Source organism: Falco naumanni, chromosome 6, assembly GCF_017639655.2.
Source record: "Falco naumanni isolate bFalNau1 chromosome 6, bFalNau1.pat, whole genome shotgun sequence".
In the NCBI taxonomy this organism is placed as follows: domain Eukaryota; kingdom Metazoa; phylum Chordata; class Aves; order Falconiformes; family Falconidae; genus Falco; species Falco naumanni.
This window is the reverse complement of record NC_054059.1, coordinates 85,802,392-85,823,772: the sequence shown is the minus strand read 5'-3', so window position 1 is coordinate 85,823,772 and position 21,381 is coordinate 85,802,392. Positions and strand designations below refer to the sequence as shown.

Genomic DNA, 21,381 nt, shown 5'->3' with positions numbered 1-21,381 from the left:
AAAGCCAGAAGGCAGCAGAGCAGTGGCCATCTTCAGAAACTGCTGGATACAGGATAGTTCTTGAGGTCATTTATTTTCCTTATCTATTACATAAGCAATGACACATGGGAATTTGGCTTTGTCATATTCACCTAATATTATGCAAGAGAATAAAGGTCATGTTGTGATTTTACCATCATTGAAAATAAGTTATTTATGACTTACAACTAAATCCTAAACATACCAGCTGCATTTTCTTTACAGTCCTTATATATCAACTAAACCTAGCAAGTAAATCTTAGTCGGTGAGTCTATTAGTTCATTTTACAAATAACAATAGGTAAATATGCATGACCAGCACCTTTGATTCCAGTGAAGCACACTAGACTTATGATCTGTAATTGAACCACACTGTCAACACTTTAAACACTTCTCACAAATATTCTCAGAAGGAATACAGTTTGCTCCATATACAACATACAAGTACCTGCAGGAACACATCTGTAACCAATACTATACTTTGTCCTAAGTATGCTTTTAAGGAGGCCGGTGAAGTATAGAGTAAGCTAACAATGTAATTTTAACATGTAGTAAAAATGCTAAAAATTCTGCACTAACTCCCTACATAAATATTTATTCATCGTTGGGGCTGGAGGGAAGTTGCATGTTTTTCAATCAACTAAACTGTGAAAGGTCATTTGTAGTACAGAAAAAAATTGTTCATAGAACGAGTTAGTGGTGAATAGCTATTATACTTTAAATTCATACCATAACTTATTTTGTGATAGCTTCTTCATGTAGATAAGACTCAATATCTTCTTTCGTTAATGAAATTATTCATTCAAACATCCTACACAAACGAATGAATGTAATTCAGTCCTAATATTTGCACTTGAAGCACCTTCACAATAATACTGTCTTTTTTAGCTATGAAAACGTTAACCTAAACCACTTACAGTACATGATGTCGCAAACACAATCTCTTCATCCAGAAGAAGGTTTTGTAATGCTCTTTCTTTTAATTTTTAATTTTCCTAATTACTTAACTTTACACTTTTTTCTCCCAAGAGCACTTAGCAAAGGTTCATGAAGGAAATTTTCATTAGACTTTCAATGTCACCTTGCTTTATCACATAGACCACCTACCAAATTAAATCAGTGAGTCCAAGTTCAAACACAAAGATAGCAAAACTATCTGCAAAATCGTTAGTACTCTTCCCCTCTAAAGAATGTAACAACCTATTATACTGTCAGAATATTTTAAAACCAGGTGTGCAAAGGTATTCAGTTACATATGCTTTGCATTTTCACTTATTTCCAGAGACTTTTGCATGTTTTAAATAGAACAACAGAAGTCTCAGTGGGTTCTCTATGCCCTATTCTTCTTAACAACAGCAGTACATTAATGTTATTTCTCTATTCATACTAAACAGGGACACGAGTTCTTCACTGTCTTTACAAGTTTGAGAAATTCTGCAACAGTCTTAATTTGCTTTAAGAATACATCCATTCAGCATATCTTTTTTAAAAAACCCAAAGCACAAATCAGTTGAAAAGCATCAACTAAGTATTTGAAAAAGCACAACCACAGCTGAGAACATAAACACACTCTAGATCACTCCTTCAGGGAAAAGTTTCAAGGAACAGATGGGCTTTATACCGTTGCCTCAAGTTAAACAGGCTCAGTCAGGTTTTGACACAGACCCACAGAAGGAAGCAGATTCCAAGTGCAGGAACCTCTGGTGAAAATGTTCTGCTTCCATCAGGCAGATGTTGAACCTGCAGGGCTGAACCCAAGAACACATCCATAGATTTCAGTTGTCATGAAAGTGCAGAGGGAAATTCCCAGACAATGACTCCATGACAAGATCTTTAGAGATCCACAGGAGTCTTATGATTTCTACAAAAAGTATCAAGAAAGCAAACATCGGTTTTGAAGAACAATTTTAATTCTGCTACTTTCATCAGTAATTCCAAAATTCAGAATCAGCTTCTTTACATATATGTACATGTACATGTCTGTCTGTGCATGTGTGTGGATGTATGTAGATATATATAAATGTATTTTAAATACCAGTATTTAGAGGTACTCACAGCATGAGCCATATGAAGAGTAGGAATTCTACACAAGAATTCTGGCAATGACCATGGCAGAAACAGCAGAAAAACTTCAGAGAAAGGGACAGCAGGAAAATGCCACCTAAGAGAACATGCTAACAGCAACTCAGAAACCAGAAGCATATAATCCAGGTATATTTAAAGATATAAACTAAATTATTTTTGCAACACCAGAAAATGTTCATTGAAAAAAAATTAGTAGGAGTCATCACGCTGAAAACAGACAGCCCCTATTCTGAATGCTACACGTTACTTTGATTTAAAACTCAGGTAATAGGTTGAAACGTACAAGACTTGTTCATACAAAAAAAACCCCAAACCCTCACCTCTCTCCTGCAAACAATATTCTCACAAACACACTCTATCCTGAAATATGTCAAGTCCAGTCCATCACTAGGTGATCACAATAAAATCAGAATTTAAAATACAGAGAAAATACAGAACACATGTTCTTCTTCACTGTTCCTGCAGGGACCTTATCAGGCAGCATCTTTCCAAAACTACTCAGACTCAAACAGAAGTTTTAATGTTACTTTTAGTTCCCATTTCTTCTACTGGGAAGTTGCAAGCAGTTCTGTAGCTACTATCTGGGCTCCAGTGTAGTTGCAGGGACAGAAACAAGCCACCAACTCAAGTATTTTGCTGACTGCATGCTTCACATACAGCATTAATTTGATCCCTCAGTGCCTATCACCTGTAATACAGCTTTTTCAACATGGTCGGAGTATTTCTTCAATACTTAACTTTTGTTACTTCAAGTAACTTAAGTACTTCAGTACTTAACTTTTCAATGTATGTGAGAGACAAGAGATGGAGCACAGAACTGCAAAAAGACAGATGACAATCTTACATTTAAGAAAATCTGAAACAGATTTTCAGTATAACAAGGAACAGAATTATCATAATGTATACGTACAACAAGACTACATTAAGGCTGGAACAGGCAACTTCTGGTGCTTAACTCTGCAACTTAAATATTCTTATTACTTCTGCACATAATTTTAAAAGTACTGTTTAATCTGTCTTGCACTGCAGTGGCCTATACTCCCAGGAAAATCAACAGGCGCTTTGCCACTGAAAGATGGCAGGCTAAACCTCAGTAAAGAAACAGAATTATTAGTAAGTCGAAACACATTATCCGCATGCATATCCAATTCAGTTACAAGAAAGAAGTTGTACTACATAAAAATTAAAGCATTGGTGAATTATCACTGCAGTAAAATTTTATTCTATATCAATTACACTTTTTTTCAGTATTACCACTAACCAAACCACCATTTTTATTTTAAGTTTTCCACTTTGAAGCGCATGGAACCCTTCCATGTATTTTTCTTGAAACAATTAAATTTTAAGTGTTTCGCTTCTCATTCATTACTTTGTGATGTGTTTACAAATTATCTTCTGATTTTCACAATGCATTTTTAGGTGAACACACTGGAGATGCTCTTCAGTGACGTAAATGCAACTTACGGGAAAACCTAAAAGATGATTTCTCAAACACTAGATGAATCTTTAAATATCCTCTTTGTAAATTATCTGAAATTATCTTCACCTAACAATACTTCTGTTTTTTTAAAAACTGTGCTGTTTAATTAACTAGATGCCTCTTTATCTCTACAAAATCTTATAAAATGAAATAATATTTTCATTCAAAACAAGCCAAATTAAAGATTAAAATAATTGCTTTTTGTCATACTGATGCTGATTCTATTGTATGCAGAAAAATTCAACTTTAAATTCCAAGCTAGCAGATGTTTTTCATAGCATTTTAAATAGCAGTAAACTGACAGAAAAGACAATTTTTAAAAAAAACAAATGAGAATGATTAAGCAGTGATAGAAGAACTCACACTCTGAAGTAAATGCAAAAACAACTTTAGAAGACTTTAAACAAAAAATATACTAAACCTAAATGTATTCCCAAGTGATTTATGACATTCAGTGTTGTATCAGTATGCTCACACATCAGGTAAGAAAATACACAATAACCTGAAAAATAAATTCTGCACTGACTATACCATTGCACAAACTCTGCAGTAAAGTAATTCTGGAGGGGAAAATATTTCAGCGAATTTACAGTACTTTCTTTTCGCTTCGTACTTCTTTCTCCACCATTATTAGAAGATTAAAGGGGAATAAAATAGAACCAAAAATATATAAAATAATAAAAAGTGAAATATAATAACTGTGGTGGTTGGTATTTGTAGGTACGTCCCCAAAAGGCAGTCAGCATCTCCAAAACCACATACACTCCATATTAATACACAGTAAAATTTCACAGGCCCTGATGCTCATGTGCTTAGTTTCGTTTACTAAATAGCACTTCAAAGCAACGAGCTCAGTGATAGTGCAGAGGACTGAGGCTACAGTTAAGGCCTTTCTAAGAGGTGCCACCACTATGGCCATTCACATACACTTAGATATCATATGTAACAGTGACAGGACGTTTTTGCACTGTTTAACACTGATGTCAACCCATGTTGCCTTCTTTATTTATTAATATACAAATTAATCAGGGACAGAACCATCATACCCTACGATAACACTAATTGTTTTTTATTATTTTTTAAAAAGCCCAACTAAACAAGACTGGGTTTGTAGCAAGATTTTGAGGCGTTTCACTTGGAGGAAGGATGACTATCTGTCCGAATGCAGCAGGGGTCGCTTGCAGTCATTTCTGTCCTAATCCTGATATCAATCAAGCAGCTCTAGGTTCTGAGTGGTCTCTAAACCTCAGACCTCCCAGGCATGGCCATCTGACATAGCATATTGCACCTGAAGAACTATCCAACTTTGTAAAGAGAGTTAAGGCCATCACGAAGTTAACTCCTGCCATGTCCCAACAATTTTTTTTTCTTCCTTTTGCACTCTATATGGATTATTGCTACTTCCCATTCAAATCTGAATGAGGATACAAAGCAGTTATGAAAACTAAATTTAGTTTTAAAGGAGAAACCTCCTTTCTGGAAGTAATTTATTATAAAGCTGTGAGAATATACAAATCAATAGCAAGAAATACAATGCACGCAAGGCCTAAAAGAATCCACAAAGACCACCTCTTTCGAAGAGGCCAATTCCAAAAACCATAAACCAACTGCATATTCTATAAATCACTTAGCCCAAAATAGAAATCTGAAAACCCCTCATGACATGACAGGCAACTAATGCGAGTAGAAACACAAGAAAAGAAGTAACCCCAATAAACAAACACACCTGGCTCCTTCCTTTTTGAAAGGTTCTCCCTGTGGCTGGGTCACTAATCAGTTGATGTCGAAGGACCAGAGGGACAAGCGAAGACATAACCTAGGTAAGCAATGCAGGCTGTAATTTGTTGGATGGCTATAATTCTAGCCTGATCTGGTGGGACTCTTGAATTCCTCAAAGAGAAGCAGCTTTGTGACCACCTTCTCACTTGGACTGCACAGAAATGTAACAGCACCTGGCAGTGCTGTGGCACCCCATGTGCTCCACTAAAAATGCAGAGCCTCTAGATGAGAACCATTACCTAAGCAAAGGTCAGCCACCGCAAACCCTCTGCTTCCAAAAAACCTGAGAATTAACAGAAACAGAACCCTGCAGTTTGCTAGGAAAAGCAGGGGTGCTGGAAGAAATGCCTGGGAATAGCATGCAAGGGAGATGCTCTTAAATGCACACATCTTTAAATCCCGTTGAAGCAAACTTTTTACCTGCAATTGTCAGCTGAGGCAAGAAAAAATTAATACTGCTAAGTATATATTCACAAATACACCAGAAAGTTTTTTAATTAAGCAATAATCTGAGGTGCCTGTCCTTGCACAAACTCTCAAAGAGCAACATGGCCCCTGGATACTGTGGATAAATACCCTGGGAAAGAGACAAGAGTGAATGGCTGAAACATGTTATACAAGGATTTTACCTCATTATTTCCCTGAAAATATTTGCTTTCAACTTGCCAAAATATTTGAACTGCAACACTATTTCAGGAACAAAACTTCCAAACCCATAGAGATGACTGCAGTCACATTTCAACAGACAACAGTGCTGTACCAGAGATTAGCTCAGCAGCCACCAGCAGAGATAAGAAAGTGATTTTGTTCCACAGTGGAACAAGATTTAATTTTTTCTTTTTTTAATGGATTGCACTGTGGGGGGGACGGGGAGAGGGGGGAGGGTGGGGTGGTGCAAAATAGATGGTTTGCTTGCTGATAAAGGAATTTCAGAGAAGGAGGGATGAATATAGAAAAAAGGAAGGGGAAGATTACTCCTACCTCATTATTGAAAAACAGGAGAGAACAAAACTTACTCCTTTTATCCTTTCAAACACATATTTGAGATTACTGATGTGGGATTGGCTCTTTTTTCCTGGACAGTATTAAGGAATAGCTGGAAAGAAAACCTATGCAGTAACAACCGACAAGTCATAGTCAGGGACTTTTACACTCTTTCTTCTGATTGTTGGCACAATAACTATTGATAAAGCAACCATTTTTCTAGTCTAAGAAGAAAAGAGCATTTCTTTAAATATAATGCATATACAATATAATGCATATACACACTATACCAAAAGCTATGCAATTCTTTTCCTACTTCGAATAATTTTTAATGCACATAAATGATTTTCTCTTTCCATATACTATTGGGGTGACATCACACTGAATCACAGAACACGGACCAAGGTTACATGGGCCAACTACACCTACGAACAATAAAAATCTCACTACCAGCTGGGTCATTCCTCTTAGCAGGTCAGCTGCTTAGGAGAAGTACATCAGTACAGAAAACCTAGACCAGTCAGTACAGAAAATTTTACTACTGGGAATCCCAAGGATTCTTCCTACAGAAACATGACAAAAAATGTAATGAAGGGTGCTCATACCAGTGATCTTTATGGAATGATGGTTGACAGAGGAAAGTAATGTCATAACGGAGCAGCAGCAGCCATAACATAATTGGAATTAAACATCTATTTTGTTACATATTGCAGGGTTGTAGAGCAATGTTTTTCCTCAGAATTCTTAAGATGAGCGAGTAAGTTCAGTTATAAAAAACAATAATGTTCCTCCTGAACAGGTCAGAAAATTTTTATCAAAGCACGGCATAAAGTACCATCATTTTACTCCCTCCTTATTTACTCATTATCAAATTAATGCATTAAATGCCCCAAATGGAAAATGATACATTAAAAAAGAGTTCAGTTACAGCAAAGGCTATCACGTTTTCTTAATGCTTTCTTGTCCAAAAGCAATTTGGTGTTCCTACTTTGAAAGCCACTATACTCAAGGTCAGACCAAATAAGAAAATTTGATGCTAAGAGTTTTAAGCTGTCTGCTAGGTTTTGGGCTTTTCCTCCCTGCCAAATAGTATTTAAGTATGCTTAACTGAGTTAACAGAATTTCTTTCCAAAGTAAAACTCCCAGAGCATCTTTTTAACTAATGAGGTCACAAAATCTTAGAGATAGGCCTGTTACAAGCATACACATAACACATAATCCTAACCTATCTTCATCAACATTATTAAAACTTGCAAGTTTTACAAAGTCTGGTGGCATCCTGAATGTTCCAGCTTGTGAAAAATTTAGTATTTTATAGCCTGACTCACAGAAGCCTGGTACCTGTTCATAGAAAGACACTTCAGTGAATCAGTGTCTTTGGAAGGTTGTATTGGTCTTGCATCGGGCACTCTGCAGCATTCCCAGGATATACACCTAAATCCTTGGCCTGCATTACTTCTGATGAAGACAGAGTCAATAATTTCTCCACTTATAATGTCTAAATTAGGTTACTATATATCACGGATTTATGACAAATGAGATAAACATTCCCAAAATACCTTTTGGCAAAATGCTTTTGGACTGCAATTTTGCCAGATTTTTATTTGTCTGCAAAATTGTCAGTCTATAGTGTACAGAGACATCATTTAGGTTCTGTCACACTACACAAAAATGCTTTGATGTGTAGCTCTTTCCATTTGTATAGAGGTTGTGCATATCAGTGACTCTCAAACTTCTTTTTATTTGGGCTCATGAACTTCCATACAGGCAACTCGTAAAAATCTGAGGGTTTTCATAAAGTATTTCTGGAGCTTTTAATTCTGTCACCTACAAGGTAGGCAACCGAATTCTGTAATTCCCTGCTTCAAGCTATGTTTGCCCAATTTAAAAGACAGTATTAAAAGAATGGCTTTTTACAGGCCAAGATTACCAGCTCAGATTTATTTCTATACGAAGTATTTATTTGATTCCTCAAAACATGGTAAAATAAAATTTAAAAGCTTCAGTAAGTTTCTGAAGTTGGATTTAACAGTCCTATTGCTTTATTACAAGACCACCACAACTCCCAGTGGTGCAATGCTACCGGTAAGAACTGTCTAATAAGGATGATGCTCAAATTGGCTGGGACTGCATAAACCAATAGTACAAAACTATTTTCACTTCTACATGCTGAAGCTTACAAGATTTTATAAACCAAATAAAAACTATTTACAGACAAACAGAAAGCAAATGATTAAGTGTACTTCATTTTTATTTTTATAATGCAGAGCAGAAATTAGCAAGTTGATGCTAATCTGAGGAAACAATTCCATAGTGTGTCAGAAGTATGATTTCTATTAGAAATGCACAAATTATGCCATGCAGTGCTTCCAAATTCACAGAAAAAAGTATTATAAAAGTGCAGTCCTGCTGTGTCAAATACGCCACACAATTTTTGTTCTGATAACAGCTATTTAGGTTAGGGTGTGACTTTTCTGAGATATAGCTGTGCTAGTACAACCCCTAGTGTGGACAGAGTTTACTGCCATGAAAGCATTATACTCGTATAACTTACGAAGCTTGTTCCTAAGAAGGAAAAGTATTAAGTAAGGCACTGTTAATTCGGCACAGCTACATCCACAATGGGAGGGCTGAGAGAGAAGAAGAGAGGGCAGTAGGTTACGCTGCTTCACAACATACTGGGCCAGATGAACAGATGCAGTTTTTGTGTAGAGAAACTGTGTGGTGTATGTCTTTCGCCCCCTCCCTCCATAATCCTAATGTTAATCAGGATCATGATGGATGATATCACAAAACACGTATTCAATTTCAGTCTTAACATTGCTCATTGCTTCTTCATTTGTAAGACATATTCATGTCAAATATTAAGAACAGGTAATCCGCCAAGGTGCCAATATTTGTTATTTGTCCTAATAGAGCAATAAGGATAGGAAAAGATATGTTAAAATAAAAGAGAATAAGACCAAAGATATGTACTCCCTTTCATTTTCCTAAATGACACAAATTCAGTTTTGAAGAAATTTGTATCTATAAGTGTATGATAAACATATGTCTGTATTTACTGACATACAAGTATATGTATCTGATGATCCTAAATTGTACATACCAGGATTCCTGCCTATTCTGACACACCTGAATAACTTAAATCCCTTTTTAAAAGTAACTATATATAAACTAAAATACATCTTCAAAACTAGAATTTATCCACAGCAAAATTAAAAATACAATTATACCTCAAGAAGCAATAAACTCACTTTCAAAATACCAAAGGCCATCTGAAACACAATTATTTGCTTTTAAAACAGAAAAATGCACTATTTAATATGGAATAGCACAAAAATACTCATACATTATTGTCTTTCTACTTTTAAAAAATAAATATGTATTTATTATGAACAGATGGTGGCCAAGGAAAGTATCAACTCTGTCTCTTAGCCAGAAGGTCAGGTCATGGCTGAGAGACCAAAGAACAATTACTGTTTGCTATTCATTGCCATGTAAGATGAAACATTTCAGGTTTTTCTTCAAAAACAAAACTAGATGCAATTGAGCTGTTTTCATTTAAATGAAATAATCTGCAATGACTTATTAACATTTGTTAAAATTTGATTTAAAACCAACAAAAAATTGCACCAAAAAACAAAACCCCAAAACATACACACACTCTTTTTGGTTGCCTTTTAGCATGTTAAATAATATTGGGACCTACATGGAACTTTCTAAGTTACCAAAGCCACAGCTATAAAACAGCTGCTAGATGCTGAGTGTTAGAATTTCAAAATGGTTTGTTTTCCTTTTTTTTTTTTTTTTTTGAGGAACCTACAATCATATTTGAACAATATAATTACTTTACATAATTACCAAATTGCTCTAATAACCTTTGCTGATAGGAACTCCCCCTCCCATTACTTCACTTTAATTATATCAAATTATAAATCATCACATTTTGGAGTATTCATTCCCACACTGAATAAAATACCAGTATGTCGATACATGAGGTTAAACTATTTTGTTAAATTTTGCAATTTGTTCAAAAGGCAATCCTGAAGCAAGTTGAAGAACAGGATTTAAAATCCAAGATACTTCTTCAAATATCTTATTAAACACATCCTGTTTTATTTGTATGCCAAGATTATGCCAACTCTCTTATCTGTGATATCTGTCAAGACACAGACGACAAGCCTGTTTTTTGTTTTTCTAAGTGTCCTTAGGCCTAAAGGATGCAGGAGTTAAAAAAAAAAAAGCCAACCCCAAAACCAAAATGCTTTAAGGCCCCTGTTTTCCTTCTCTGTATGATTTTTTTTATACGTATTAAATAGTTATTTTATTTAGCAAGTTCTCTTTTGGATTTTACATATGTTGATTATAATTTGAATTAATATTGCTTCCAGCCTAAGCTCATGTAAGTTAATAAACTTACTGTCCTACATGAAAATTTTGGGGAACTGGTAAATAAAAATACAATTTTAGAAATACTGCATTTTTGCCTACAAATACTCTTAACACAGGGCCCGATTTGTTCACTTATTTACAAGAAAAAGAATGATTTAAAACGTATCTGATACGCTGCGCTAATAAAAAAATGCATAATAAAAAAAATATCCTCATGTGCATCTTATACATCTGTGTACTCAGAAGACATTCACTCTCATGTATAGATCACAACTTAGGAAGGAATAGCTGGAAGTTTGAATACCTAGAGAAAAACAGAACCTCAACAAAAAGGGCACTTCCAAAGACGCAGACTACACCTGTTCAAACTGTTTGCCAAGTATGTTGCAGGTTACTCTAATAATCTTTCCTACTGCATGAGTTGTTTTCTCACAGACTACCTATATACTGTTTTTTGTATTATTCCAAAACACAGTTTTAGATAATCAGCAATTCATGCCTACTGGAAATTTTTTTTTTTTCTAGAAGGTTATTTTTGGTTTGGTTTGGGGTTTTTTTAAAAAACTTTTCTATGAATCTGAGCATTCATTAACCTTGAATCTTTAAAGAAACTGGAAGATAAATTACTTTAATTTTTGGTATCATTAGGTTACACTTATAGTCTTTAATGTTTTGTCAGGCTGCATGTATAAGTAATTTTGTGTGGATTTATTTGTGAGAAAAAGTGTATAAACATATGTATACAGTACATACAATTTAAGTACATTGTATGAATACATACGATAGAGTAATTCGATATGAAAGCATGGGATGACTATTATGTAAAACTGAACATACTAGGGCTGAAAACAAGAATAAGATAACCAAGAGGTATTTATTTAACAGTAATAGCTGGCTTGTTGCCATTAATTTAGAAACCATTTAACAGTAATAAATGACCACTATTAGAAAAATGAATCATTCCAGCTTCTGAAATAACCCTACTTAGGCTTCTAATAACTGCAAAGTTATAGCAGTATTATCTCTTACCTGGTCCTTAACTTCAAGCTCCCTTATAGTTTTTGTTCTGTACTCTCTGAGCTCCTTTTCTGCCTCATCCTTCTTCATTTTGGTTTGATTCAACTGATAGCGCATTTCTTCACACACCTGTTAGATTATACAGACAACATGATCTGCAGCTTGAAGAATCCATAGCCCAGGGTTTGCAATTAGATCTTTTGGTGCCCTCTACAGGACATTTAAATGCAACATATTTTAATTTACAGATATTTTAAGACTACATATGGCAAATGTTTTTATATAAAAAGGTGGATCTGAATTCTCTATATAGTCATTAACTTTGAAATATGCAGTGCCTTCTAGATTCAATCCTATCTGGATCAAGATTTTGCTAAGTATAAATATTTATGTTGTAAATATATGTGCTACTAAATACAGTTAAACTACAGTTGCTGGTTTTATATTCTTCTCCCATTCTCTCTAAATTCCCAAGAAAGTCTATGTCAACAATTCCAAAACCTAGAAGTAAAGGATCTATCACACTCCTGCATAAGGGCGTAGTTTCTTATCTTGCCAATTTCACACTGTTAAGAAAGAAAACATTTAGATATTAATACGGTGATTTTAAGCATTATAGACTTACTATAAACCGAAGATAAATTCTTTAAAAACAATGCCTAATTCAGATATATGCACGGCCCAGAAGAAAGGGATCAAAGCAACATTTAAAAAAATCTAGTATCACTTCCACAAAGGGACAATTATTCTCTGCTGTTGGGATGTTTGTTATGTTACCTCCTCATTCCCTTCTACCTGAAGGCAGCTCAACTTCCGAGGGTCTGTGGAGGGGTTAGAAGAAATGAAGAGAAAGAAAAAAACCCACCAAAACCAAACCAATCCCTCTCAGATAACTTTCATACTGCTGTGCAGGGATGTTTTTCTCCCAATTCCCAATCTAAGACTTCGAAATGATTCTATCTGAACTTATCTGTTGGGAACGGGGAAGGATGGTGGACAAGCTGCCCCCTTTTTGTCCTTATCCTGTGCAATCACCTCCAATTTGTGACTGTTCATTTCACCTTAATTATATGCACATTCCCTAATGAGAACATAAATGTGTTTACTCGCAGCTACTCTTAGAGAACTTTCTTTCCTACTCACTCACGCTGCTTCCCTGCCCCACTTACATTTTCACGACTTGCTTCCTAAATGTGCAAACTTTTAATTTGCTGCTACAGCCCTCTGTGCCTCTCAATGATCTCCTCACATACATTCTACATGTCAAATGAATTCTATTTTTCAGCTTCATACCTCTTCTCATTTTCACGGCTTTTTTTTTTTTTCACCTTCTTCTTAAAAGAAGGTAGGGTAAAAGTAAATCAAATCACCTTTGGAAAAAAAAAACCAAACAAACCAACTGCAAAACTTTAAAAAACAGTGTCACTTATAAATTAAAAGGACAGCTTGTGAATTGAGCCCTACTGCAAATAATGCACGGTAACAAATACTCTGAAGAATGGCAAAGTTCTGAAGCATTTTTTTCTTTTAATACTGAAATATCATATGCAACTAAAAAAACCTATGATGAAACTGCATAGATTGCCTATTCTTCATATAGGGGAAGGAGGAGAGAGAAAGGATGTAACAAAGTCCAATATGTCACTTCCTCCAAGCAAAAAAAAAAATAAAAATCCAGCCATCCTCGCCTTCAGCTCCCCCATACATCTACAAAGTGAATAACACAGAAGAATCAGCAGATGGTGCTGTCCTAATAATGGATTTTTCAGTTCAGAATGAAGGCAGGAGATTCTCACTCCAAACTTTTTTTCCCTGACTTCTGGTGCATGCAGAAAAAAAAAATTCAGATAAAACTCAGAAGGAAAAATATTGCTGTTTTCCATTTTTAATAATGACAAACTGGGAAACAAGTAGTCAGACTCACGAGTAGACACAGACGTCACTTCATAGCCAACAAAAAAGGTCAGGATCCTGCACATGATCCCGAACGCTCAATGGTCAGGACATTCCTCCAGGTATTTGAGACTTCTCAGTTCAGTACAGGGACACAAATGCAGTTCTCCAGTCTCTCAAGACAGTGCAATAAAACCACAGCACAAACTATGGTAAGGTAGTTACCTATTCAACTTCGTATTGATTAACATTAACCAAAGCAGGGACTGGATCCACAGTGTCGCTCTTCGGAGAGAGTGCTTCAGATCGGTAGGATATAAAATTGTTCTTTCCGGACCAATGTATATTTACACCTGCTACCTCCTTCCCCCCACCCCCGCCCCATAAGTGGTGCTAGTCATCTGTGAACCCAGTCTGAAAAACCAAAAGGGTGTCTCAGAAAGGGTAAACCAAACCCTCATGACATTCTTAAAATGCTCTTTCATTTGTCTTTCAGCTGAAATTGAAATACATTTTCTAATAAGTTTGGATGATTTTTTGGTGTAAATTTTCTGCAATACTTTCACTTATTTCTACCAGCCGGGGCAGCAGAGGAAGACAGGAACTGTTGAAAACCTCTCCAGGAGTCTCTAGAGGCCTAAGGAATTAATTGCTCCCAAAAAAACCTTGCAATTAACAACTGAGGAGGTAGAATTTGCCTTAGGATTATTGGTAAGGTATACAGACATTTCAAGAGGCTGTAACTTTGTATTTTGAAATACTGTAAATTGAATAAAATTGAATTCTCAGATTTTCTATTCTACAGAAATTTAGCACCCCCTTATCTTCATGTTCTGTAACAAGTGAATGATGAAACTAAGGTAATAAACCAAATAATTTTAACAATGTGAAATCTCCCAGCATAAATTTTGGATTACAATTGGTTGGTTTTTTTCTCATGTTATGACTCACACTAAGGATCTAATAGATTGAGAAACATGCAAAATAAAGCACTCAGAAGTGATACACAGATAGATGTTAAGCTATAATTCTTAACTGGAAGAAAGATCTCTTTGTAAAAGGCATACCATCAATACTAACGAATAAAGCAGTACACCATATAAAAATTCCACAGGCAAGTACTTGAAAAACAGTGATTTGATACAGCTGCCTTTATTTCAGCACTGCATCTCCCAGAGGTAGCAATTATAGGACAGGGTTGAATACTACGTTCTCTCATTCAGATAAAATGCAATTTTTAATGAAACACTAGATTGCAGTTTTAAATAGTGATCTGCACAGTCTGCAAGGTAGAAAGGTTAGCTTTTGCATCACAAGGTGACTTGGCAGTCTTAAAAAGTTATCTTTCTAACACATAAAACTGTGCCTCTGGGATATCGAGACGAAGTTTGCATTTATCACACATTCTCTGCCAATACAGAGGGAAACAGAAAGAAAAAAAACATCTCATCTTTCAGGTCACAGTTATAAAGATACTCATTTATAAACGCGCCTACCTTATTCATCTCCATTTCCCGAGATGAAAGCTGATGCTGTGATTCTTCTAACTGGTTAACTAGGGAGTTTTTTTCCCTTGTAATTCTCTCTACCTGAGCCTCCAACACGGCCACTTTCTCAGACATGCCCATCACCTGCAAAAAGCCCAAGAACACTGTAATGACGTGATTTGTCCAACTACAGATCTAAATCTTGTGAGACTTCCTCCTTGAAACAACTGTATGTAGCAAAAATACATAGCATTAAAAAGATAACAATAAATATATACGATGAAATATATAATGAAAATATGAATTACAATATAACATGTCTAAATTATTTTAACAATAAGTTCATTATTTTAAATTAATTTATCATACAGTAGTTTATTTGAAACTTTTCATCAACTGGAGTAGTCTCCAGGACTTGTAAGTATGGACAGTGTCAGAAGAAGCTGGTTGCATCAGTCTTGCAGCTGTAAGAGTTCTATTTATCACCAACTTATCCATCATTATGTAGATTGATTTAAACTAAATCACATTCCTCCAGCTAAAGAAAAATGTCATTGTAACCACAGATCTTAAATTAACTTTCAAGTTCAGAAAACATTTCAGCACTAGAGATCAAAGCATGATGTTGTACAAAAATCATATAGAAATAGTACGTTAAAATTCTAATGTAATTCAGATCAATTTTTGCTGAATGGTTAAAAATGTAACAATAAAACAGAGACAGTGACCCTTCAGCTATTTAGCCCTGAAGCTTACTAATATAAGTGGAAATAATGGTGTCTGACAGTTCTAGGTTAACTTACAGGAATTTAACACCAAACCTAGAGGATTATATATTCATAACTATTTTTCACTCATTACACATCCACCTGATTTATGTATCATGCCAATTCTCGCCTTCAAACAAATCAGTTCATAAAGTAAGCCATAAAATATTCATATGGAGGTTGACTTGATGCACAGTATACCATTTCTACCATCTCATAATCCTGAAACATAGAAGCAGTTAATCACAGGTAGGCATAAATCATGCATATAAGATCAGTTTTCTACAAAGTCAACCCATATCTTTAACTACCAAGTGTGAAATTGTTATGGTGTCACTGTACTATGTTCAGCATGTATGTAGGATTTACAAACAGTACAACTACTCGAAGTCAGAATAGGTTCCAGTAAAACACATCCCAGTGGGTAATGAAATACAAAGTAATGTGATGACACGAAGGAGTGAATTATTCTATGAAAAAAAAAGTATGAAATGCTCATCTAATAGGCTGTATTTTGGAGTGCATACTCTGCTTTAAAGCAAATCTGTAACTAAACAACTAAATGCGTGAGGGATAACTTCCAATAGATAGCAGGGACTCGAATAAGGAATTGTTTAATAATGTCTCGCTGCCTCCAGTGTAAGGTGTGGTTTTTTTATTTCAGTTTCCCTGGCAATAGACTTCTTATGATCACTTACAACAGTTCACTTTCTTAAATATCACTTAGCCCTTATCACTGCACTTAATTCCTGTTTTAACATCTGGAACTGGAGTCAAAGGCTTTGCCTTCTTGTAGCAGCTTCAGAACACTATCCCACCATATCATAATACCAGAAATACAACCATATCACCTTGGTTGCCTGTTCATATTAGTAGCTTTCCAGACATTTCATAAGCAACAACACTACTAAAAGAACCTCTTCTTTTTTAAACACTTAAATGGTTCAGGTTTTGCTCTCCAGGTTTTATAAACTGAATGGCTTATTTGTAAAAAGAGATCAAAAATATGGAAAAAGCCTACAATCAGAAGAGAAATGCACTATATTGTTTCCAAACCTCCACCAAAAAATGGTTGAAGGGCGTGCACATCAAAAAAGCATGAAAACCACTAATTTATAAAGCATTTCTCTCTACTCTTCTTCCCATTTCTTTCTCCAGTCGCCTCAGAAGTGCCGCCTCTGTCATGTGTCGCAGACTTACTGCTGCTAGGCCGAGGTTTCCTCTGCACATTCTATTGGGCAGAAACCTCTTACGTTTTACGCTTAAATTACACTAGCATCTAGAAGTCTGAAACAAGGTTATCAAGGCTCTGTTGCAATGGTCACAGTATAAACTATGAGACAGATTCTTTCTGCGACAGTTTACAAACATCAGTAAAACTGAGAAAAGAGATTCCAACACATTTCTGCAGGTGGGCAAATTAAGTATATGATAAGATCACCCTGAAAATGCATATTAGAATGCATTCACAATATTGTAACATTAATATATTTGTACATCCCAGCTCAAAGTAGCAAAGCATCCCAAATTCCACATGTGCCAACTTCTGAATGCTTGAGTTGGCAACCTAAATAATAATCTTTATAAGAAGCTAGGTACAAACCTTGCATTGTATTAACTCTTTCGTACTTTGACAAAGTGCATTAGAAAATATACAAACTAAAATAAAATGCATAACATCAACAACTTAGTATTTATCTAATAACACAGGAGAAACCCCAATTATTCAGGCTTAAAGGATCACTTATCTACCATTGCTTTGAAGCACTTTAAAGCAATGGTGAAGAGATGTACTGAGCTCTCAAATCCGAAACTGAAACAAAGTGGAAGGCAAGCTAACAGAAAGTTTAAAGAGGACAATATGCTCATTGTAATACACAAATAGAAGAAAAAAATACCCAACAACTCATACCATTGCTGCCAAGTCCTCCCTTTCCTTCTTCATTTCTTCACGCAGTGCTTCTTTTTCATCAGTCCGCTTATTTAGCTGGGCAGCTAACTCCCTTTCAAGACGATTCTTCTGCCGTTCTATCTCACTTTTCAGCTGCTCACACTGAACTAGAGCCTAGGGGAAAAATGGCTTTTTAAGTGGAAGAAGCTTAAAATTCTAAACAAACATGCCATTTATCTAATGCCATCACAGAAACCGAATTGCTATTAGAAACGGTATCTTTTGTTCTTTTACATAGTTATGTTTATACATACCCTACTGTGTTAACAACTGGAACAGAACTAAGAAATTGAACACATACGTATGTTTGTAAGTATATACATGCCCTACTATAATTTAGAAATCAAATTGCTTTTAGGAGTCACGGCAAAGATGGATGCGTCTCTCCAAGTACATTTTCCAAAGAAGTAGCTGCTCTTCTAAAACCAAGATGATTACTTGCATTGCATTTAAAATTCCTGAATGTACATCACCAGAACCAGTCTCCAGTATTTGACTCCTTCCAAACACTATGCAGCCTAACTGCATAGCTGAAGGTAAAATAAATAAACAAATAATGTATGCACTTCCACTTGTTCTCCCCCTGAAGTGAATTACTGAGTGCAGGCTAATGAGAAACCTGGAAGAAGTATGGAAAGATACAAAGAAACAATGTTTGGGGTTTTTTTAGTTTCATGTTTGTCAAATAAGATTCATTTTTCTGAAAACTCATAAATGTCCTGCTTAATTTGAAGTGCTATAACACCAGTTATAGATGTGTTTTCTACCAAAATAGAAGAAACATAAGTTTATATACAAGAAGCACAGTAGACATTCTAAAAGAGCTAAGAAAAAAAAAATATTATCAATTTATTCTGGTGTATCCCTGCTAAAGGGATAGAAGTTGAACGTTATGTCAGTTTAAATCAGAAATACACTACTCCATTAAAAGTAGATCAAAGTATTCAAAGTACACTAAAAGCAGCTTGCTAGCCCATGAGTAAACTAGGTTTCATTTCATCCTATCACTGATATTCAGCATATCCTACATCAAGGAAGCTAAAGAAACCTCCTTTTAGGAATTTTACATTATTACCCTTTATTTTTAAATCACTTTTTTAAACTGCCCATTTTTCTTTTACTCAAAGCCAATCCCGTATATACAATTTCCTTGGTGTTGAGCTGTTCATGGAGGAAGCAAATTACACCGTAATTTTTAGAGAACACTCTAACAATCTCCATTAAGTTTATGTCAATTCTGTGGGACCCTCCTTAGGGCCTCTTTCCTATCACAAGTCTACCCTGGTGAGAGAATCCCTCTGTTGTTGCCTTGAAACCTTTTCTGTAGGAATGGAGCATCAGCAAACTGTCTGCGTAAGGCTGCTGTAGTTTGGTACACATGTAAAACAAATGCAACTCCAGACAAAATAAGTTGCAAGAAGAAATGTGTATTTTGTTAACTCCACTGTTTTGACTACATAATGAGAGGTTCAAACAATTGTTCTTCTGTGACATTTATGCGGAAAATACATTCCTGGATTTGCTTCAACTATGCAAGTTTAACCTTACCAGATCTCCTCCTTGCTCTGTGTAATAGGCAAGAGGCCACAAACTACAGAGACAAGCAAAAGACAAGAAAAAAATGGTGGTTTTAAATGATAAGCACTTGGGGTTAGACTTTCTGTCAACAGGATGATGAAACTGCAATTATAGCATTTGGAAGCCCAATGTGTTCATTCCTCACTTTTCTTATGTGGACTGTTCTATTGAATTCCATGATAATTACAAAGAAAAACAGCGCTTCACCTCCAGAGAATTGGACTAGGGAAATAAAGGATGGCTTGTACTTACCAAGAGAAATACCAGTACATGTAAAAATGCTGAATTAATGCAGCATAGGTAAAAGATTTCTTCTTATTCCTTCCTATTAGAACAGGTTTTGAGCATGCAAAAAACAAGACTACTATTCAGTCTTACATACGAGCAGATAGCACTTCACATTTCCTTGCTGCAGTGAAGAGGGAGGCCAGCAGAGACCCTACAGAGCTCCCTTCTTCATGTGGCAGAAATGGTATATGTACAAAGACCTATTTTATTAAAGGCTCTACAAATTTGTCTTACTAGTTTTATTCTCGGGCCACATTTCTAACACGAGCTAAACGGAGTAAGAGTTTATAGGGATTTTCTGTTTAAATATTAAAATAAACATTTCCAACATCAAGTGAAAAAATAGGAAGATCAGGTAGTTTCACTTTATTGCATGGAAAAGGAAAAGTGTTTTGTGCAGTTTTATGTAGAAGATAAGTGAGTAACATTTCTATGAGATAACTGTAGAACCCATCCCAAAAACAGTGAACAAGTAAGCAATTAAAAAATTTAACCCCCCAGGGACAGAATGCAACAGGTAAACAGTGGGCTCAGAAGGATTCGTTCTCTCTTTGTTCATTAAAATACAAGGAGCTGTACCACTCCGAAGTTAAATTTAACAAGTACATAGGAATCCCACTCTCATTATCTTTTTCCCCACTGTTTATATTTAAAGACCCTACACACACACACTCTTACAGCATTGGATGAATAATACTGATTTGATCAATAGAACAATTATATCAATCCTGTTCACTATTAAAAACAACAGTATTTCGTTAAACAACAACCACCACCACCACCCTCTCTCGATTCCATAGTAATTCACTACTAATACAGTAGATGTCACTAAATATCAAGGAAATAATTTTGGTCAATATTGGTTGATTCTATACAGTAACAAGGGTTAACACAAGCATTACATGAAAACTGGTTTTATCATTATTATTTACATAGCACCAAATGCTTCCTGTAAGTAGCATCAGACAGGACTTTCATCTTCAAAGGGTTCTGTTAGGTAACCAGTTCTTGCACCATGTTCACCTGATGCAAAAAAGCTGTTTGTAAGCACTTTAAGTCTTCTTTCAAGAACAGCTCAGAAATGTGATATGAGAATTATCTTCCTACATCACAAATGCTTTTGAAAATTCTACCATTCAATACCATTCAACTTCTGTCACCCAGCTGTGAAAATACCTCAGAATTTAAATGATGGCCAACGAATGCAATATACCCTACAGCCCTGATGAGAATTTAAGAACTCAGAGAGTTCACGTTACTGCTCAGAAACAGTCATAAATCTACTACGTCATATCAACATGGGATAAAGGTCTTATGCAGGTATTCTCTCATTAGCATTAAACCTAATTAACATCTACAGTGAATCTGAATACTGAAAGCTCTCATTTCTTGATTAATTTACCTTTGTTTTTTCTAAATTGGCCTCTTCTGCCATTTGCACAGCTTGTTTAACTTGCTCACAAGCATTAGATTCTCTTTGTTGCATCTCTTTCATGTTTCGTCTCAGTGAAACAAGTGCATCCATCAAGTCATCTCTTTCTCTGCATATAAAGAAAACACAGGTATTTCTTCTATAGCTTTTCCCAAGAGAAAAAAACAACAACATGTATATCAAATATAAAATGTTAATAGATAAAAGACGTAAGGGTTGTAAGAGAAGCA

General features: G+C 35.4%; 1 protein-coding gene across 3 annotated transcripts in view; it reads right to left on the bottom strand.

Annotated features, from left to right (window-relative positions):
• SDCCAG8 (SHH signaling and ciliogenesis regulator SDCCAG8) overlaps nucleotides 1-21,381 on the bottom strand; it is a 118,994-nt gene that overhangs the window by 74,147 nt on the left and 23,466 nt on the right. For all 3 annotated transcript variants that reach the window (XM_040597867.1, XM_040597866.1, XM_040597865.1), the window contains exons 9-12: nucleotides 21,122-21,260; nucleotides 17,815-17,967; nucleotides 15,145-15,279; nucleotides 11,768-11,884 (exon numbers count right to left, since the gene is read on the bottom strand). In XM_040597867.1, coding sequence (XP_040453801.1) covers nucleotides 11,768-11,884; nucleotides 15,145-15,279; nucleotides 17,815-17,967; nucleotides 21,122-21,260 — 544 coding nt within the window. The remainder of the gene's footprint in view (nucleotides 1-11,767; nucleotides 11,885-15,144; nucleotides 15,280-17,814; nucleotides 17,968-21,121; nucleotides 21,261-21,381) is intronic.